The 21,263-nt window shown below is 48.0% G+C and overlaps 1 protein-coding gene across 9 annotated transcripts in view; it reads left to right on the top strand.

The window, feature by feature from the left end:
- Nucleotides 1-21,263, top strand: part of LOC136943397 (calcium-activated potassium channel subunit alpha-1a) — a 122,183-nt gene that overhangs the window by 13,137 nt on the left and 87,783 nt on the right. For 8 of the 9 annotated variants that reach the window (XM_067236688.1, XM_067236686.1, XM_067236687.1 and 5 more), the window contains exon 3: nucleotides 16,131-16,289. The exons of the other annotated variant lie outside the window; for it this stretch is intronic. In XM_067236688.1, coding sequence (XP_067092789.1) covers nucleotides 16,131-16,289 — 159 coding nt within the window. The remainder of the gene's footprint in view (nucleotides 1-16,130; nucleotides 16,290-21,263) is intronic. 9 annotated transcript variants of the gene reach the window in all.

Consider the following 21,263-nt stretch of genomic DNA (forward strand, 5'->3'; position numbering starts at 1 on the left):
CATGTGACATCACAGGGGATAGGTCTTGTAAAGTCCGGCCTGCGGGCTTGAGTGTGTAACAAGGTTTTACTTGCTGGGTTCCTCTCCCCGCCTGGGTGCCAAAAATAAAGTGACGGTATTTTGGAATTCTGCCATCCGCGTTATTAGAACAACCTTCTCTTAGACACCGGTGCACCCACAACAGGGCTTTGGACGGGGAGTGGGTTTGGATGGGTCCTTTGTATGGTGTATCAGTTGTGTGGTTTTCATTCAGACTTGCGTTGTTTTGTGGGTGGTGTAATTAGCGTTGCCAGATGTTACCTCTGGCTAGAATGCCCCGGTTAGAGCTTCTGCTTATAGCACAGTCTGTGTTTGCTTAATTAAAAGTGAAGGCCAGGAAAGGTGATTATCCTGATATGGCAACCTTGTTTCCCCCTTGCCTGATGTCAAGAAACCTTGCTTTTCTCCAAGAAGCTGAATCTCACGATAAATCACATTGCAATGTTTGGTAGATGGACCATGTTTCAATCCCAAATTAATGTCTGATGCTAAAGATGAATTCTCAAGAACGTAGAACTAATGCAGTTCATTTGACTCGTAAGATTTTTTTTTCCCGGGCCTTAAGCACACACATCCTGTGTCTCTCTCTCTCTCTCTCTCTCTCTCTCTCTCTCTCTCTCTCTCTCTCTCTCTCTCTCTCTCTCTCTCTCTCTCTCTCTCTCTCTCTCCCTTCACCTCCGTGTTGCTCTGTTTCTGTCCCTCTCCTCCTCCTCCTCCCCTCCCACACACTCTGTCTCACACACCTACAGTACTGTCTGCCTGCCAGGTCTCTGTTGCTAGGCGACAGGCACAGAGGGATGGACTGCTCTTATGAGAGCGACGTTTGTCCACCATGATCTCATCCCCCACACAAACACACACGAGCGTACACACGCGCACACACTTTGATGCTATCTTCCTGTGAGGAATTCTTTCTTTCCTCGAGGAAGGCTTCCCCTTCATTAGAACCTGTGGGATTCAGTTGTTGTGGAATTTGAAATGAACCTTGCTCAGAAAAGGAAATGGAGGGCAAGTCTGAACTGCTGCTAACCATCTCCCCTGTCTGGCTTAGTCACAGGACCAACAGGCAAATCGGGGGCCTGTTCCTTTATCCTTTTTGATTGGTCCCATGAGCCCAGGAAGCTTTTATTTTTACAAATGAATGCGGGAGCGAGCACTAAAGAGCACTTACCCCCAGTATTGATTAAATGTGGCTATTAACTGGTGGAGAGTGAAGAAGACATGCTTAAAGTAAACCTTCACCGGTCGTCCGGAAGCCTGTTTAATAAGAGCCCTATAAGTCTGGGGATTAGTCATGCGGATTCCATCACTGCCGTGTTTGAAGATGGAACGCTCGGAACAGTACAGTACAGAGGTTACTTCGATCCTATAGGCCAGTGGATTACTGAAGCTAGATGGAAGCTCTAAACTAGACTAGAACCCAACCATGACCGAGCCAGCTGTATCTCTGGTGAATCCACACCGAGGGTTGAACACGGGTTCTGTATTTCTGCTGGCACCTGTAGTTCTGTCTGTCTGTCTGTCTGTCCTATCTCTCTGTCCTATCGATCCCATCTACCTATTCAGTTCCTCCATCCACTGGTTTGGAATATTCTCTATATGGCTTCGAGTACCCTTAACAAGACCAAGGGAGCCTCTTGCGTCTGCCCTAATCAGGTGTTCCTACTGCGTCCTCAAGCCTCCAGAGGTTCCCTGTAGGACCCTGCTGCCGGAGGACTGCCTCCATAGCTTCACAGTCGTTGTTCTTGTCCACATGCGCAAAGTTCCTAGTCGGGCATGACATCATCCGAGCTCCCCCACAGTGGCTGCCATGCATAGCTGTTGTTAGGTGTTCAGGACACAGAAAGCGTCCCTTTGTTGTGTGTGTTGGTACAAGGTAACCCACCTCAGCAAGCCGCGGGCATAGTACATTCCACGAGTCATAACTCACCCCTGTGTCGTCGCCGCGGTGACATGAAGTGCACACGGCCCGATGCTTTGTTTGCATCGCTCTCCCATGTGAAGGCTGTCGCCATCTGCGTGCGGTGTACTCGGTGACAGGCATACAGCCCTTTTTGTCGTTTGTGCTGAACTTCATTTCTTCATTTCAGAGTTCTTCATTTCAGTATCAAGGGCAGGCGGAGGTATGTGAGAGGTGGGGAGGTTGGGGGTGGCTCTCTCTATGGCACTGAATCGATGCCATCCTCCCTCAAGCCACTGTCCCTTCCACTAAAACGTCACAGGGAAAGCCCCACCGCCCCCCTCCCCCCCCCCCCCTCCTCCCCCCAGGACACAGGCTATCCCACAATGCTTTCGGTCCGCTCCACAAAGGCCAAGTTGGCTCCTGACACCAGGCTGTCTGAACGCAGGAGAAACCAGAGCCAAGTTCCCCCCCCCCCCCCCCCCCCCCCCCCGAGGAGTGGGCCTCAGTCCTCCCCAGCAGCCCAGTTTACTCTTGACGTCCCACAGAAGCCTAATGCGCTGGAATGGGCTCCAGTCTTGCTAATGGCCAATGACCTTTACCACAACACACAGATGCACTTTCTGCTTCGCCATCCTGCATAATTGTTGTAATTCTCTGTGTTCTGTGTGCAGTTCAACTGTACAACCCCCCCCCCCCCCCTCTCTCTGCCCCACCCCCCCTCTGCCCATGAGTGTAGTTAGCCAGGCTGCTGCTCTCTGCTGGGTCACAGGGCCTCCCCGTTGCAGCCAGAGGGAACACGTGGGCCAGGGGATAGACTGAGGAAACACAAACCATGACAAACTCTTTTTGTCTCTGCCTTTCTTCTGTTTTTCACTGGAGGGGCGAAACATGCAGATTCTGTATGAAGAAAGCTGATTTAGTTCCCCCCTTGGGAACCTCGAGATCTAAATAGAATATGATTGCATGAGCCTGCAGTTAGAAGTCGTTTGCACTTTTGTTTGTTTGACTGCACAGTGTGCAAATCAGGGCAAGTCTGTTCCTTAGTTGCAGCTGTCTGCTTTTTCTATACGTTGTAAACACTTGATTACAGAGCAACGCCATTTGGAAAATCACACACTCATCTCCCCTTTAATGTTAAAAACGTCATGGCCTTAAGGACATCCACGTATAAAACAACATCAGAATCATTGGTATACATCATTTGTATTTTATTTACCCACTGGAAACTATCTTGACAGGCCATGCACATAGCAATAGACTAAGATAATTTGTTTCCTTATCAACAGAGACTGTACAGTGTATGTATTTACTGCTGATAAGAATCCAAGCCAATACAGCCCTGGCTCTTCCCCACATCTACCATTTGACCTGAGCTATCCTGTATCGTAAGCTCACTCGCTCCTCTGCATCTGAGCTGCAGCATCCGACAGTGCTGCCACAGTATTATTACATGAGCAACAGATAAAGGGAATGAAGCCTGTCTCCTAGCCAGAGAATAGATAATTTCCTGCCTGCTTGCCTGCCTGCCTGTCTTTACATTTTACATTTACATTTTAGTCATTTAGCAGACGCTCTTATCCAGAGCGACTTACAGTAAGTACAGGGACATTCTCCCCGAGGCAAGTAGGGTGAAGTGCCTTGCCCAAGGACACAGCGTCATTTGGCACAGCCGGGAATCGAACTGGCAACCTTCAGATTACTAGCCCGCTTCCCTAACCGCTCAGCCACCTGACTCCCACACTCTTTCTGTGTGCCTGTCTGTCTGTCTCTCTGTCCAGACCCCCCTGCCAGGCTTGCCTGCCTGCCTGTCTTTCTGTGTGCCTGTCTGTCTGTCTCTCTGTCCAGACCCCCCTGCCAGGCTTGCCTGCCTGCCTGTCTTTCTGTGTGCCTGTCTGTCTGTCTCTCTGTCCAGACCCCCCTGCCAGGCTTGCCTGCCTGCCTGTCTTTCTGTGTGCCTGTCTGTCTGTCTCTCTGTCCAGACCCCCTGCCAGGCTTGCCTGCCTGCCTGTCTTTCTGTGTGCCTGTCTGTCTGTCTCTCTGTCCAGACCCCCTGCCAGGCTTGTAGAATGTCTTGCCTCTCCAACTCAGGACCGTTGATTTATAGTGGGCCAACAGTAAACAGGGATAAGAGACTCGGGTGACTGGTTGATGGATGGGGAGGGGTAGGCACATCGAATGAGATCATATTTTACTGGTGTGTATGGATGTCTGTGTGTGTGTGTTTTAGAGGGGGTAAAGAGACTGACCCTGTGTTTCAAATGGCTACCAGGGACATCCACCACAGACACACTAGTGCAATAACAGGCCAATACGAACCTGTCTCTGCAGCGAAATGACAAAATGGTATGTCAAGCAGGTTGTATTCAACGCATACTGCCTGCAACAGCATACGCACAGCTTTGATGTAGTATTTACGACAATATGTGAAGCTTGTGCAATGTGAAGGAAACCCAAACGTTTATTTTCAGTCTGTACAGATGATGTACATCATTGAGGTCTGTACACAAGGTGAGGGATAAAAATCTGACATTTCATTGTATTTATTTAACCAGAAGGATTTCATTATGCAATAATAAGTAAGCAAGAACAAAAATGTTGGAGTCCTCGACATGCACACTCACTGCTGAACCTTTGATAGTAGTCTGCTCCGTGAGAAAGGAAACTACAAAAAGTGCTTCTCGTGCTTCGCTTTTACACATCTGCTAAGACGTTACCTGGCGTGGCTGTGGATGCTTTGAATGACCATAAGCTGTTTGGTTGGCTAAACTTGAAATGATTCCGACGCACTTCGCTAATGAATGAACTGCCGGCGAGCAGATGGCCTGCTTTTGAAACACCGTCCTGCGAAGCGACTGGAGCGCAACGGACGTCTGTTTTCAGAAGATGGCGGAGCGTCGGAGCACAGATCTGCAGGGCAAGGAACGCTCCGGCTCAAGCGGATGCACGATGCTTCCAAACCCAGACATTTTCTACCTTTTGATCCTCAGTAAGTCCTCATTATCTGGGTCGCACCTGGATAGTGATTGCGGTAGTTGCTGAGTAGGATATCCTTGAGGGTTGTTCATCTCTGCTACCCACTTTACAATGTAAAAAAAAAGTGTCTGCAAGTTTCTGGGAATTTCTCTTTATAGATCAAGATCATTGATCAGCACAGTTTGGGCAGCAGGAAGCCAATTAGGCCACTGACTGTAGCCGCCATCTTACCTTTCCTTTTTGAACTCAAATCACACTCGGTCTGTATTAGCTCAGTGTTTCTCAACCCTGGTCCTGGGGGAACCCCCGCTCTTACATGTTTGAGACGTTTCCCTCTTCCAACACACCTGATTCAAATGAAGGGGTCGTTATCAGGCTTCTGCTGAGCTTGTGTTGGAAGAAGGAAACATCTAAGACATGCAGGGCAGGGGTGCCCCTTTTCACAAGGAATGTCACAGAGGGCTTACATATGCCGTTTACTTAATTTAAGATTCGTATATGTTTAGTGTTTGCACCTCCCTGCCACAGTAAATTCCGTGTTTGTATAACATACATGGCGAATAAACCGAATTCTGATTCTGAAAACTGCACCTACACCGACCTAAAACCCTCAAAGAAGACAAGGAAATACTCAGAGGAAAACCCCGAGGTAAGAAACTGAAGAAGCGTTGGGAGGAGTAACTCAGTGAGGGATCCCTTCCTCCAAAGATGGTTAGTGCTACAGAGACCTGTAGACCATTGGCTGAATCCAATTTTGCAGTGTGCTCTTTTTTTACCTGTGTTACCTGAGCATTGGTCCTCAGTGCTCTCTCCAGGTCTCTTAACTGTCAACATTTAGAACAGAAGCTCATTAGTGAAGCCCTGGGTTGATACAGGATCAAGGCCAAGATGTCTGAATGGAGGATGAAACTGTTGTTGTTGTTAAGTGAGGGCCAGGATAAAACAGGAGCATGGAAGACGATCTGACACACTCATGTAATTACAACAGACACTGTTAAGCCAAAGAGAGCTTTGTTTCTTTCCAATTTTTTTCTAATATTGTTGTACAAAAAAGGGTTTCCTAATAAAGTGATGAAGAAAGTGTTTTGTCCGTCTCTTCATAAACGGAGTGACTAAGTTCAGTTGAGTTCTGGATTTTAATACGTATTTATCAATCTGCAGATTGGGAGAGAAAACCAGTCTTCTGACCATAAATGACAACTCAACACCAAGCTTAGGTCTCAACCAGGTCTCTCTCAGCTCCGAAAGCCGGAGGACCATCTTTTATAGGGCACAGGAATGTAAACATAGATAGTGACAGTCAGGCAGTAATGACGTTACAACAGTCTCAGAGGAAGAGATTCACAGCTCCCAACACATGACCACTCAGACTAGAGAGATCATAGTTGGCGCTCTCCTTGTAGTCATGACAAAGGACGTTTACCCAGTACTTTCTCCTGATCACGAACATCTATTAACCCTGACACATAGACACAATCTACTGTTATTAATAGCAAGCTTACATGATAAATGTACTAACTAGTATCCAATGACTAGTTCTATTGATTAGTGATTAATGTAAGCACACAGGAAATCCCAATTTCTTCCACAAAAGACCTGGAGGAGATATGTTGAGCTTTTGGCAGGACTCACTTTGCACTCCACAATCTCTTTTGGGGCTGAATATGGACATAGCTAAGGCTGTCTATTACCCTCAAACCATCAGCCGCTGCTGGCTTTAACCCAATTGTTTTGTTAGCTTTGAGCCAAATTCTGCAACTGGGAAAACAAGTCCCATTACAACACTACATCACGTCCTAAAAAAACAGGCATGCTGTTAAAGGAACAAAATTGCCTGACATTTAGCCTACCTTGCATCTAACATGCAGTTGAGATAGGATAGGTTGGGAAGTGCTACTTGTAGGCAAGTAGCCCAGACACTACATTCCTATCTCACAGACTTCCAGTAGCACCTTCAGGAAGTTGTGAGGTCTTAAGACACTGTTTTAAACGGCAACACAAAGGTTGGTTCGTTGTGAACCTTTGGGTCATGTGACCCGAAGGCAGCACAAGGGTTAACTGTCAACATTTAGAACAGAAGCTCATTAGTGAAGCCCTGGGATGATACAGGATCAAGGCCAAGATGTCTGAATGGAGGATGAAACTGTTGTTGTTGTTAAGTGAGGGCCAGGATAAAACAGGAGCATGGAAGACGATCTGACACACTCATGTAATTACAACAGACACTGTTAAGCCAAAGAGAGCTTTGTCTCTTTCCAATTTCTTTCTAATATTGTTGTACAAAAAAGGGTTTCCTAATAAAGACCTGGAGGAGATATGTTGAGCTTTTGGCAGGACTCACTTTGCACTCCACAATCTCTTTTGGGGCTGAATATGGACATAGCTAAGGCTGTCTGTTACCCTCAAACCATCAGCCGCTGCTGGCTTTAACCCAATTGTTTTGTTAGCTTTGAGCCAAATTCTGCAACTGGGAAAACAAGTCCCATTACAACACTACATCACGTCCTAAAAAAACAGGCATGCAGTTAAAGGAACAAAATTGCCTGACATTTAGCCTACCTTGCATCTAACATGCAGTTGAGATAGGATAGTTTGGGAAGTGCTACTTGTAGGCAAGTAGCCCAGACACTACATTCCTATCTCACAGACTTCCAGTAGCACCTTCAGGAAGTTGTGAGGTCTTAAGACACTGTTTTAAACGGCAACACAAAGGTTGGTTCGTTGTGAACCTTTGGGTCATGTGACCCGAAGGCAGCACAAGGGTTAACTGTCAACATTTAGAACAGAAGCTCATTAGTGAAGCCCTGGGATGATACAGGATCAAGGCCAAGATGTCTGAATGGAGGATGAAACTGTTGTTGTTGTTAAGTGAGGGCCAGGATAAAACAGGAGCATGGAAGACGATCTGACACACTCATGTAATTACAACAGACACTGTTAAGCCAAAGAGAGCTTTGTCTCTTTCCAATTTCTTTCTAATATTGTTGTACAAAAAAGGGTTTCCTAATAAAGACCTGGAGGAGATATGTTGAGCTTTTGGCAGGACTCACTTTGCACTCCACAATCTCTTTTGGGGCTGAATATGGACATAGCTAAGGCTGTCTGTTACCCTCAAACCATCAGCCGCTGCTGGCTTTAACCCAATTGTTTTGTTAGCTTTGAGCCAAATTCTGCAACTGGGAAAACAAGTCCCATTACAACACTACATCACGTCCTAAAAAAACAAGCATGCAGTTAAAGGAACAAAATTGCCTGACATTTAGCCTACCTTGCATCTAACATGCAGTTGAGATAGGATAGTTTGGGAAGTGCTACTTGTAGGCAAGTAGCCCAGACACTACATTCCTATCTCACAGACTTCCAGTAGCACCTTCAGGAAGTTGTGAGGTCTTAAGACACTGTTTTAAACGGCAACACAAACAGCTTAACAGCCTAGCACCCAGGATGCTGAAATTAGATGATATCTTGTCAAGCACTAGCTCCAAGGCTAATGTTAGCCTTTTTGGCTAGCCTTCCAAAAGCCTTTTCCAAAAAAGCTGCTTCACAGCTGGCTCTGAGACCGGGACAATGGTCTGCATCTGGGTAGCCATATCTTTTACTCACGCAGCTGCAAAGTTTGTGTGTGCGTGCGGTCGTATTGTGATTAATCATTGCAGGCTCTGCATATTAATATGCACTTAATGGGATGTGGGTAAGCCCTTGTGTTGCCTGCTGTAAGCCACTCTCCGAGGCTTTGGAGGGAGAGGTGTGTGTACGTGTGGAGATGGGAGTCTGGCTGGAGGCTCCATGGTTAGCAGGGCTGACAGCCTCTGAGGCCAGAGGCGTACCATTACCTACTGATTCATGGGTGAAGTAACCAATGTCGACACATGCGCAGCCCCAGATGAAACAAAATAAATCTAATATTGCTCTCAATCCGCACTCTCACACACACACACAATAAAGCTACATATAAAAAACACACATTCACACACGTTTGTTTAGCTGTGTCCTTCAATGGGAACCCTATTTGTTATATCCATAATAGAAAATAGAGTCAACCTTCAGGATAGCTGAATGGATAGGGTTTGTGTGTGGAAAAAGCTTCTGAGACACCAAAAGACAAGATAACAATATTCCAAGGAACGGTATGCTGCCAGGGAAGGGTAATGTTGGGTTCTACGTATAGCTAGTTAAGGGGTTGTAGCTGAAGCTGATTGAGTCATCTGAAGGGCACTTGTGGTGAATGTTGCTCTTACTATGAACCCTTATTAACAAACAGAGCATGTATCCTACAGCCAGATAAAATGGTGGAAACTAGTCTATAGGTAGTCATGTCACGGATGGCTGTTGTAAAGCTACCACTAAACCTTTTTTTTTTATGTTTAATGTAATTGTTAATCACACATCTAATCTTCAAATGTGCATTTAACTTGAACTTTATCTCCTAAATCTAGCATTAACAAGGAAATGGCATACTGTATTCCTACTGGCTTTCAGATTATGTTTAAATGTCCTAAAACATTTTCTCACATTTTGGTCAGCCTTTATGTTGAGGGTTGGTGAGGGTTGGTTTATTGGCGTTTTATGAAAGGACTGTTATTTGGAAGCGGCCCTTTACAAGCTTGACTTAATTTGCATAGAACACAAGGGAGCGAATGATTCCCCAGGAAAGTTAGCCTTGGTGCATCACCATAGAAACAAGCCATGTTCAGAGTGGTCAGAAAATCGATTCAACATCCCGTTTAGAATTATATGGCTGATAATTGAGTGTGTGTAAGGTGTGTTTAGTGGGTAATGGCATTTAAACATCCTTAGTTTACCCAGAGATTTAACTGTTAAAGGTACATTGGCCCATTGACTGTAAAATAATGAGGTATGTTGTTACAATACATTTACATTACATTTACATTTAGTCATTTAGCAGACACTCTTATCCAGAGCGACTTACAGTAAGTACAGGGACATTCTCCCTGAGGCAAGCAGGGGTGAAGTGCCTTGCCCAAGGACACAACGTCATTTGGTTGGCGGGGAATCGAACTGGCAACCTTCAGATTACTAGCCCGCTTCCCTAACCGCTCAGCCACCTGACTCCCCAAATACAATTTTTGTTGTTGTTTGTGTTTGGGACCGTTAAATCTACTGTGTCCAATTACTTACTTTGATTAAGGGGCCAATTATCTGTGCTTGATGGGAATAAGGAAGTGGCTATATGCTTGACTTCTTGTTACATCCTATTGGACACTGTCATCGATTATAGTGTAACAAGGAGACTGTCAAAGATTCCAGGGGTGTACAAAGACAGTCCACTTCATCACTTGTCAATGGGAAGCAGTGTCCACGAACCAACACTCATAATTACAACTTTCTAGTGTAGGAAACTGTCCAAAGAGTTAGCTAACTTAACCAGTTCATCATAGTTGAAACATTATGAGCTTACATGTCGTTTTTTCCTCCACTTCTGTGCACGACTGTCATTGAAACATTATTATGAGACTAGTTGAGGAATTGCATTGAATTTTTGAATGGTAATATTATAACTTTTCCACCATACATGAATTAGCTAGCTACTGTAAATAAGTTATTGTAGCACTGCATTTAAGTCATTGAGATGTTTTTGTTGCCCTGTAGTATTTCTGAGGTGTGTGGTTACTTTTTGATTTGGCTACAGACAGAGAAAAGACTCCTGAACATGGAATGTGGTTTAAAGTGGTCGAAGGATGGCTGCTATGCACCATTTCTCCCCACTGGGTCCTCGACCACAAAACTAGTGTACCATACCACGAGTAGTAGCTGACACATGGGATGTCTGCTTGTATGTCAAACCTGCCCTCCAGAGTCCAGACCTACTGCATAGACTCACTCATTCTACGGCAAATTATCTGATAGAAATCCACGCGTCGGCCCTTTCAAAGCGTAAAGTGCAAAATGCCTTCATTCAGACCGCTGGCTGTCCTTAAAGTGGCCACGTGGAGACGATAAAAACCTCTAGGACACCGGATGACCTCCTTGACCTTTGAGACTCAAATAAGGTTACAGTGCGCTCTATTTTTATCCTCGACCACTGGGGCTTGAAATCCCGTATCAATGGGAGGAGTACAGTACAGGCTTATGAATTGGATTTGACCTTGCTCTTCGAGCAGAGTGCTATATTCAGTTCCCCCCCCAAGTTAAGGTGGAGTAGCACTAATGCAAATGTGTCTTCATTCATCCCTCCTTTTGTCTGAGGACGAGGACATGAAAGGCGGTTTCGTCTTAGACGGCGTGCCCCAATAAAGTATGCCATTTCATCTCGTCGTCTTTTTTTCCGTCTCTTATGCCGTAGAGAATAACATCACTCGCTGCCTTTCTAGAAACTGGGATGAAAGCATTCTAGAATGCCAGACAGTTCTGGCCACTTCGAAGAGTCTGTGGGAGAATTCAAGGATTTCTTACATGCTTCTGTTAATCACAGTCAGTGGATCCCCTATTGCTTTATTTTCTGTTCATGTATCCAATCTTATTATTCATTCATATATATGGATTCCTACTGTAACCTATTTTGTGTTCTGATGACAGTCCCGGGTCGTTGATGTAGTATCCGCCCGATTGAATAACGGAACACCTGTTGGTGGGGTTAAGGTTAGGGTTAACAGTTACACCTGTTGCCTGTATGTTAACTTTGCCTGTATGTTAACTTTATTTCCCCTTTCTATTATAACTTCTGTCCGCTGACAGATGCCTCAGAGAGACTTTGCTAGTACTGCTGTGTGTCTGAACTGGTCATTTTTATGTTTATTAAACTCTCTGTCCAGTCAGCTGTCTAATACTTATAAACCTACAAACTGATAGCCACACTGTTCTAGTGGAGACATACGAAACAGTTTTTCCAGAAGTCTGTTTCTGCAGATTATAGTACCACCCAAACTATTAACACAGGGCCTAAAACATTTTGCTTGTCTACCTTGCTTGCTGACGTTGAGGATGGCACCTATTTAGTTCAGTGTGCACAAATCGTCTAATCCTCTTTAGACCCATGGCACTCAAAATAGCTGGCGCAGAAGGGCACCGGAGAGCTAATGTGATTCAAGAGATGGGCGTCCTTTGCGCGACATTGATAGCTTTGTCACCCTTGATGAGACTATGGCTGACCTCCTGATGTACCATTTGCTAGGAGTTGGATTGCAGATAACCTATATCACCCCCCCCCCCTCCCAAAACCACAGGGGGGAGTGGTGTGTCTCCCCAGGCATGCTCCCCTCTGTATTATAGTAGCTTTCTGCTTATTTCTGAATCCTCCTCTGGAATTGAGTGTGAATAGTCAGACATTTGAGGCATGAAAAGAGAAGATTAGGTTCAGGCCCATACCTGTGTAATCCTGCACATGGTCACACATGGCAGGCAATCTAACACATGGCATCACCCCGATGGTCCTGAGCTGGGCACCCATGGGCAGGGATCCTGAGAAACTGCTTGGATCTTCCTGGTGCGACGCTACGCGAAGCTAAGCTTGTCGCAAAGCAGCCAGTTTCTGCTGAGAGGCACTACGTTTTAGCAAGTCACCGTTTTGTAGTTCCATGTTTTTTGGCAGTTTAGCCATTGTTGGTGTACCTATTGGTGTCTCGTGTTTTTTGGTCGTTGCTGCTCTGACGACAAGACAACATTAATGTCGAGCATCTCATCCCCAGAGGTACCAGTGCAGTGGGCCTGACCCCTAAGACACTAATAAACTGCCTCCTCAAGCGCATGGCATTCTGGGACTTCACCTCTCCTCTCTGTGTGTGGACTCTCGGTCCCTGAGGAAGATCCTTACTCTCCTCTGCTGCTTCTCTTTTCCCCCATCTCTCCCTTCGCCCTGACCCAGTGGAGGCCGCTGACCCAGGGACATGGGGTAACTGTACCGGTACTAAAATAGCAAACGGGGGGGGAACAGAGCATGTTATGAGATTCACTCGTTTCGCGTCTCCCTGGGTGAGGTTATAAATAGCTCCTCACACTGGAATAGAGTTTTCCCCAGCGATGCGGACCAAAGCCGGAGGAACAGCTGCGTTAAAGCCAAGTCCTGTTAGATCAGCACGGTCACATGGGGGTGTGTCTCTCTCTCTCTCTCTCGTGCGCTCTTTTTCTCTCTCTGTCTCTGTCTGTCTCTCTATCCCTCTCTCTCCCCCTCCCCCACCACCCTCCCCCTCACGCTGTTGGAGTGAGTGAGAGAGACAGAGAGAGTGTCTCCTATTCTTTCTACTGTAGCTACCTCTGTCTTTTATTCAGGTTTAATATTGTGTTCTGTGTCCATGTCTTGGCCTTTACACTGTGTCTCTGCATCTCTCTCTGGATGTGCATACTGTATTTCTATGTGTCTGTGTGTAGTCTAGCTGTTTCGTGGTACATCATTACGAGCAGCCAAAATGAGACTATAATCGGCAATGACAATCGTTTAGGGACAAATTATTTTATTGACCCCAAACTTAATGAGTCTATTTAGAGAAGAGAGCTGCGTTAAGACGAGCGGTTTATGGCCCTGTGTCCACAGCCCTTACCTCGCCCCAGCACTACGGCACCAGCATCCTCAATGCCCCCGCAACCCCCCCCCCCACACACACACACACCACTTCCCCTCTCCTTCTCGCCGTCCCTCTTGTCATCTTTGTCTCCCTGGCCGTCTCAGATTCAAATAGCTTTATTTCCCTGAAATACTCTTCTACGATTATTGCCAGAGCCTCTCTCTCTCTGTCTCTCTCTCTGTCTCTCTCCCTCTCTCTCTCTCTCTCTCTTATATTCTCTCTCTATGTCTCTCTCTCTCTCTCTCTCTCTCTCTCTCTCTGTGTCTGTCTGCTCTCTCCATCTCTCCCTCCCTCCCTCAGTTTGACATCACAGGTGTGTATATATAGCAGATGGATTCTCCCCGGCTGAGCTGTTTCAGTTCTCCACTATCACGGTGAGACTGCCGTCTGGACGGTCTGCTCGGCTGAAACGAGGCAAAAAACACACACTCGGCCAGTTCAAGAATCGTTTTGAACCCGCATTCATTATTCACGTGTCCCCAGTCCACCACACACGTGTACACACACGCACACACACGCCATGTCCACTGTTCACCAGACTCCCCACCAGACAGCTGTGTATGTACTGCTTCAGTGCTAGATATTGAAAAGGATGTGACAGGTGAGCGAATGTTTCTCCTCGTGTCCGGCACCTACACCTTTACGGAAACACGGGGATATGTGCGAGGCTCAAACGGGGTCTCCCTGGTTCCCTTCCCAAACGTGAGTTACGAGACCCGCGTGCCGTGTGGATCGTGTGTGTGGATCCTCTTCGGTGCCCTTTGTGCTCGCCCTGGCCCTGTCCACCTTCAGGCCCAACTCCCAAGATTGATGCCCCGGCCCAGCCCCGGCCACAGCACATGTTACCACCGCAACATGCCTGGAATGCTTGGAAGCAGGCGGACGTCCAATCAGAGCGAAACCCTAGCTGGCCTGTGTGTGAACACACACACACACACAGATTTTGTACCACATGATGGGGTGGGGGGTGGCCTAAAGGTGCTGGGTTGGGAGGTAAGAGAAAGACATACCAGCACACACACACACACACACAATTACAATCCTAACCATGATTCAGCTGGATAACACATGCTTGGAAGTACGAGGGGAGTCAAGTCAATTGGAATGGTGTCTATTATGGTCCTGCTTGACTCTCTTCATAACAAAAGCATTAGACGCAGGCTGGACATTCAGGCTCTGTTTTCATAATGGTGGCCTCTAGCCTGTCGTCTGGCTTTCAGTTCTCAGGGTCCCCTAAGCAGGAGCAGATAGTTATCTGATGACTAAGTCGGGGCTTTTTAGGCCTGGTTTCTTGGCATTGTTACATGGGGGAATCTAATTAGGAAAATGGCAGCTGTGTCCATGCCGTATCATTAAGAAATGTAATCCAATTTCACTGGACAATCCTCTTTAAACAGACCGTGTGCTCTCCCCGGCTCTTGTGCGGTTGTGTCTGCTGTTTAAGCTGGCTGATATACCGTGCCCTGTGGCTGCTGCGAGTACATTACATTCAGGCAACGTATCGGTCGCCCTCGTGGTCTGGTTGGGTCCTTTGGAATGTTTCTGCCCTCTCAGTTTCTGTAATTATGTGAAATCAGTGGTTCCTGTTATGGGAAAACACGCATGCACGCACGCGTACACACAAGCTGAGCAACAATGTTGGCATAGTTCTATTTCAAAACACTTTCAGGTTGTATAAACAAACATTCCCTGTGTTCATGTCCGTTTTTTTTCAGTCATTCAGTAGAGTAAAATGTATTTGGCAGTGGGGAGCTGTCCTCTTGGTAGAGGTGAAGTATCAGCATGTAATAAACAATGAACTACAGCATGTGTACCCTGTAGTAACCCGAGTGTTCTTTGGAAGGGAGGGATGGCCTCCGACGAGAGGTCTGAACGTTATTGGAGTGCCAGGGATTGTCTGCGATGCCATTTACTGAGTCTGCGCACACGTGTGTATGTTTACTGCATTTGTTTGCGTTGTGTACGCTATCGCTACTTTTTCTTTTCCCGCTTTTTTTGTCACGCCAAACTTAGGATGGCCATGTCGAGCTGTCTTTCTCTACTTCCTGTAACATTGTGACTTCCTGTGATAGCGTGTAGCCTCTCTCACTTAAGTGGAAAAGGAAATGATGTCAAGGAAAAATACAATGAGAGCCTGGAAGTGCATGCGGCGTTTCCAATGCGACCGTGTTCACTCACACACAGAGTGCGATTTATACAATGACAATCGGGGGGGTCAACTTCTTCTCCAGGGCGTGTATCGACCCCCCTCGACCTGTTGTTTTTGCCTCTTTTGGGGGGGTCCAAGTTTTAATTAGGGGGGTCAAACCCCTCCAAGACCCCCCATGATTCGGACCCTGCTCACACAGACACAACATGGAGGGTTGAAAGGCCTGCATGAGAACATTAGTCTTCCACCTCATACCCTGAGGTGAACTTCCAGAGCCATATGTGCCAAACCCAATAGAGCGACTGCACAGCCTCACACGCGTGCACACACACACACACACGCACAGACACACAAACGTGCAGAAGCCAGTTTATGGTATCAGCGAGGTGGTGAGAGATTCGAACGGCCAGGATCGACATCATTTATATCGCGGTGAACCCAATCAACCTGTGTCAGTGAAGACGTGCTGCACAATTCATCTTGTGCTCCATCACTCTGTACGCAGTTGACTGACCGTGTGTGTGTGTGTCTGTTCTCTTTCCAGGAGAAAGTGAACAACCCTGCCAACAGCCAGGCAGCAGATGGAGCAGCAAAGGGGGCCGACGAGAAGGAGGAGGTCCCGCTCAGCGAGGTGGGCTGGATGACCTCCGTCAAAGACTGGGCCGGGGTCATGATCTCAGCCCAGACGCTCACCGGACGAGTCCTGGTGAGTCATCCCAACCGCCACTCATCTCATGCCTAGTCTGTAAACCACACGCTGCCTTCACAAACCAAACTAAGTTCTCGTTGTTATATGAGTGGAACTGTTGTATTATTTACATGAGGAGGTCTCTGGAAGTGGTCTAGTCCGGTTCGGACCGCCCGAAGCTGCCTGGCTGTGGAGCTTTAGGCTGCAGATGACCACCTGCTCTGCTGCAGTGCATTCAATGCAGCACATTAACTCACTCTGCAGTGGCTCAGCCAGATAATGTGACCTGTGTGTGTGTGTGTCTGTGTGTGTCTGTGTGTGTCTGTGTGTCTGTGTGTCTGTGTGTGTGTTGAGAGAGAGAGGGGGAGAGATTTCTGCATTGAAAAAACGGGGAGGCACATAGTGTTTTAGCAGTAGGGAAGATGTCACCGTGACTTTGGCTTTTGCTCTGGTATGAGTCCAAACACTCTTACCCTCACTCTCTGTTTCTCTCTCACCCCCACCCCCCCAAACACACCCCCACGCCCCTATTTCCTCTGAGCCGAGGACCTCATCCGACTGGGCTCCAACAATCCACACGGAATGTCCGAAGGGTGGGGGGGGGGGGGCTGGGCTATGTGAGGTTTGATGGACCTGCTTTTAAGTTCAATTCTTAACTAGCTTTCTTCTTTTGGAATGAGTTCCAAACAATTATTCGTTGCACAGACGCTTTTATCCAAAGCAAGCTTGTAGTTTGTCAGGGCAGTGGACTGAGACTAAGCCGTCATGATTGCAGCCGTTTCTTCCTCTTCAGCTTTGCGGGATGTCCTCCGCCCCAGTGTGATTGACATGTTGCAGGGAAACCGCATGCTGCTTGCTACTCTGTTAGATTAGGATGAGACTTCATGGTGTCAGATTAGAGGTGGTGGTCACTTTGGTTGACCCCGAAACTCCCGTCTAGACAGTCTGGGTGGGGAGAGAGGGAGGGAGGGATCAAATCTCAAGACCAAATGTCACTGTTGTTTGGTTAGAAGAACAACCAGCATTCAGACAGACATTTTTAATTCCTTGAGTGCAATACGACCACCCTGTTGTTGTTCCACGCACGTCTTTGTGCATGGGTCGATCTTCATTTGTGTAGAACTCTCTGTTGGACGTTTTGAAGAAAACACTGGAGGCTGGATGAAACGTGCCCTGGGAGATGGAGCAGGCAGAAAAGAAAAACCAAACAAATGTTTTAACGTCAACTATCATATTTGCCTAAATTGGACCGATTTACAGGCGTACTTATCAGGAGAGAGGGTTGTTTGGGCTGCGATGAGAGAAAGAAAGAGAGGAGGAAACAGAGAGAGAGAGAAGGAGAGAGAGTGGCAGGGAGGTACAAAGGGAGGGGAAGTGGCATAGAGAGGGAGAGAGAGATGGAGAGAGAGTAGCAGGGAGGAGGAGCGAGGGGCAGGGACGGTGAGAGAGAGGGACAGAGAGGGAGAGAGGGAGAGAGTATCCTGATGGGAGATGTCAGTCTGCTAGATGACTCTCACTTAAAGCCACGGCGGGCACCACGCCCTCTGCCTTTCATTCTCTGGTGAACCGTTTCAAACCCTGTGTGTGTGTGTGTTTGCGTGTGTGTGTGTGTGTGTGTGTGTGTGGGTTATACATGCGTATATGCCCAAAGAAAACTGTCTGGCATTGAGAAGACCTACAGCGTTGAAGCTGTTTCCAGGCACCCGTTTCTAGCTTGGCCTGAGAGCATCACCTACTGTGATTTGTGCTATTTCAGAGAAGACTCATATTCCAGTGCCTATACCTGCTCCCTGCTAGTGTAATGTTATGCGCTCCAATGCCATGGAGTGTTTTGTGTAGGTGAATGAGAGTGTGCCTACAGTATGTGGGTGTATTTTAAGCATTTGTGAATGTATGTGTGGTGCATACATACAGGACATTCATGTGAGGTGTACAGTTGTGTGTGTGTGCGCGCGCGCGCGCGTGTGTGTGGAGGCGGATCCGTGGGTCTCCTGCCCTCCCATCATGCACCAAATTGGGAAAAGCTTCCACATACGCCGAGCCTGGCTTGGGTTACCATGGCAACTGCCGTGTGGCAGGCGCTCAGTCATCTGACTGTCAGCCTGAGCAGCAGGGGTTCAAACACACACACACAGACAGACAGACACACAAACACCGACAGGTGGGGCTACATCACGCCGTAGACCCGGTAACATCCCGCGGCGAAAACAACAATAAAGATGGATAGCTGTGGGTGCGGCACCCGGAGGCTTCTTCAATTAGCCGATGAATCGGCGGCGGCGGCGCGGCGGCGGCAGCGCCTCCCGTCCGGGTGGAGCTCGCCACCACCGCGCGGGGGCCTCCCGACGACACGAGCGACAACGAGGCCCCCGGGGGCCTAATGGGACGGCCCTAAAGGGGTCCGGGTCTTCGGGGATGCGGGGCTTAAGTGGACCCATATCCGTCCACACGGCGCTGCCTGCACACGGGGCCATGCGCTGCATGAGAAGTACCTCGTGTCAGACGACGGCCGGCTGGCTGGGAGGGAGGGGGGGGGAGGGAGGGAGGGAAAGAGGGAGGGAGGGAGGGAGAGAAAGAGGGAGGTAGGGAACGAAGGAGGCAACACCTTGCATCACAAGCAGCCATTAAGGCCCTCCGTGTGCACGGAGAAATACATTTCAACGGAGAGCAGGTGCTCTGACCTGTGTGTGTGTGTGTGTGTGTGTGCGGGCGTGAGTGTGAGTGTGAAAGGAAAGATGGAGAAGGGGAGGTTAAGATCACTAGGACCCAAAGACATTTGACAAACGACGAGTCATAAAATGATGTATTATCGCCACCCTTGTTGTAAAGACTAAGGGGCACACACACACACACACACACACACACACACAGACTCACACAAAGTTTACACCTTTTCAAATAAGGTTGTACTCACACACACACACACACACGTTACCCCTTTTCAGGAAAGGTTGCACACACACACATGCACGCGCGCACACACACACAGATTACCCCTTTTCAATTAAGGTCGCTTTCACCTTGTGCTCGGTATAAAAGTCAGGGCAAATGATAGATAGTGTATTGCAGGCCCACAGTGCGCCATCACAGGCTTTATAGTGAGGCCTTTGTGTTCATAGCCATCACCTCTACATTATGGCCCTATCAAATATTTACCAGTCCATTCACACAGGCTGTGCCACCGTGAGGACTGCTTTTGTTAACTGGTAACCCTGGGAGAAACGAAGAGGAGGGCCGGGTCAGCTGGCTGCAGCTTCGCCAAATAAGATCAGCAGAGTCCACATCGGACATGCATCGGCGACCGAACGGAGAGGTGGGTGGGTGGGTGGGTGGGGAGGACACACACACACACACCTGCCAATGTGTCTTCTCTGTCTCTGCCACTCCCTGTCTCTCTCTCTCTACTTCTCTTTCTTTCTTTCTTTCTCTCTCTCTCTCTCTCTCTCTCTCTCTCTCTCTCTCTCTCTCTCTCTCTACTTCTCTTTCTTTCTCTCTCTCTCTCTCTCTCTCTCTCTCTCTCTCTCTACTTCTCTTTCTTTCTTTCTTTCTCTCTCTCTCTCTCTCTCTCTCTCTCTCTCTCTCTCTCTCTCTCTCTCTACTTCTCTTTCTTTCTCTCTCTCTCTCTCTCTCTCTCTCTCTCTCTCTCTTTCTCTACTTCTCTTTCTCTCTCTCTCTCTACTTCTCTTCTCTCTCTCTCTCTCTCTCTCTCTCTCTCTCTCTCTCTCTATCTATCTATCTCTCTCTCTATCTTTTTCTCTCTGGCCGTCCCCGGAGGGTGACGAGGGAGACATCATAGCTATCCGATGCCCGGAGGACGAGAGTGACGGCTGACAAGCCAGCGAGGAAGCAGCTAGAAACAGGAAGTGTGGTGTGGTTATCAGAGGACGATTCACCGAGAGACAGCTGGCAGCATCCAGAGATGTGGGCCCTCGAGGTGAAGGGGAGGCAGGCTGGCTAGAAGACAACCTCTGGACAGGCGTGTGACAGCTCAAGGTTGTGGATTGACGGTGTGGCGTGTAATTAGCTTGTAGAGGTAAAGGTAGATCAATTCATGCCTTTGTGGGGGTTTGTTTACCCAAACAGTGCAGTATGACTACATGTCCATGATTTTTGAGTGCAGGACCATCAACAAGGAGAATCGGGTCGGCCGTTTTTCTTAATGGAAGTGGGAACCAGGGACGATCTGAACGTGGTGCCTTCCCCGTCACGAGCCTTGTCCGTGTAGCCCGGTTCTATTCTCTCCCTCGGCTTTTCAGAAACCTCTCTATGGTAGTCTGTTACTGACACACACACACAGGCTGTGGGTTCGGCTGCAGGCAGTGTGTGAGCTGCGTGGATTCGTGCGTCCCCCGAATGTCCCGCGGAGGTGAAAATAAGTGAGGCTGTGTTCTCCTGCTCTCTCTCGGCCCCTGCCAGCAAGCCTGGAGTGCGGCGACCCGCCACCTTGCCACACGGTGTTTCTGTTTTCAATGTCGCTCAGTAGGTGTGCACATACGGGTAAGGCACGGTTGGGTGGGGCCCTTGGTTGTGTTATGAGACATGGGGTTCTTCTGTTGTGAATGTGGAAAGTGTGCGCGTGGAGGCCTGCATGTGTAGCTTTGTGTGTGTTTGTGTGTGTGTGTGTGTGCACATGCGAGAGTGAACGGGCCCCGCAGCTCCCTCTGCGAACACAGCCCGGCGTGCTGCACAGGGTTTCCCAGCGCCGGGTTCTGGCAGGGGCTGCGTCGAGTTTGGGCTAATTAGCCTCTCCCATGGAGTGTGTTGCTACTGTGGATGCTAATCTGCTGCTGTCAGTGAAGTCATCAACAGGAGCACAGCTGTCATCACTGAAGCAGTCACGCACTCCCGAAACCAACCACAATGACTGAGGTCAAAGTCCAGTGCATACAACATTTAGACATTTAGTCATTTAGCAGACGCTCTTATCCAGAGCGACTTACAGTAAGTATAGGTATATTATAATAAGTATAGGGACATTCTCCCCGAGGCAAG

The sequence above is a fragment of the Osmerus mordax genome, chromosome 5 (genome assembly GCF_038355195.1).
Source record: "Osmerus mordax isolate fOsmMor3 chromosome 5, fOsmMor3.pri, whole genome shotgun sequence".
In the NCBI taxonomy this organism is placed as follows: domain Eukaryota; kingdom Metazoa; phylum Chordata; class Actinopteri; order Osmeriformes; family Osmeridae; genus Osmerus; species Osmerus mordax.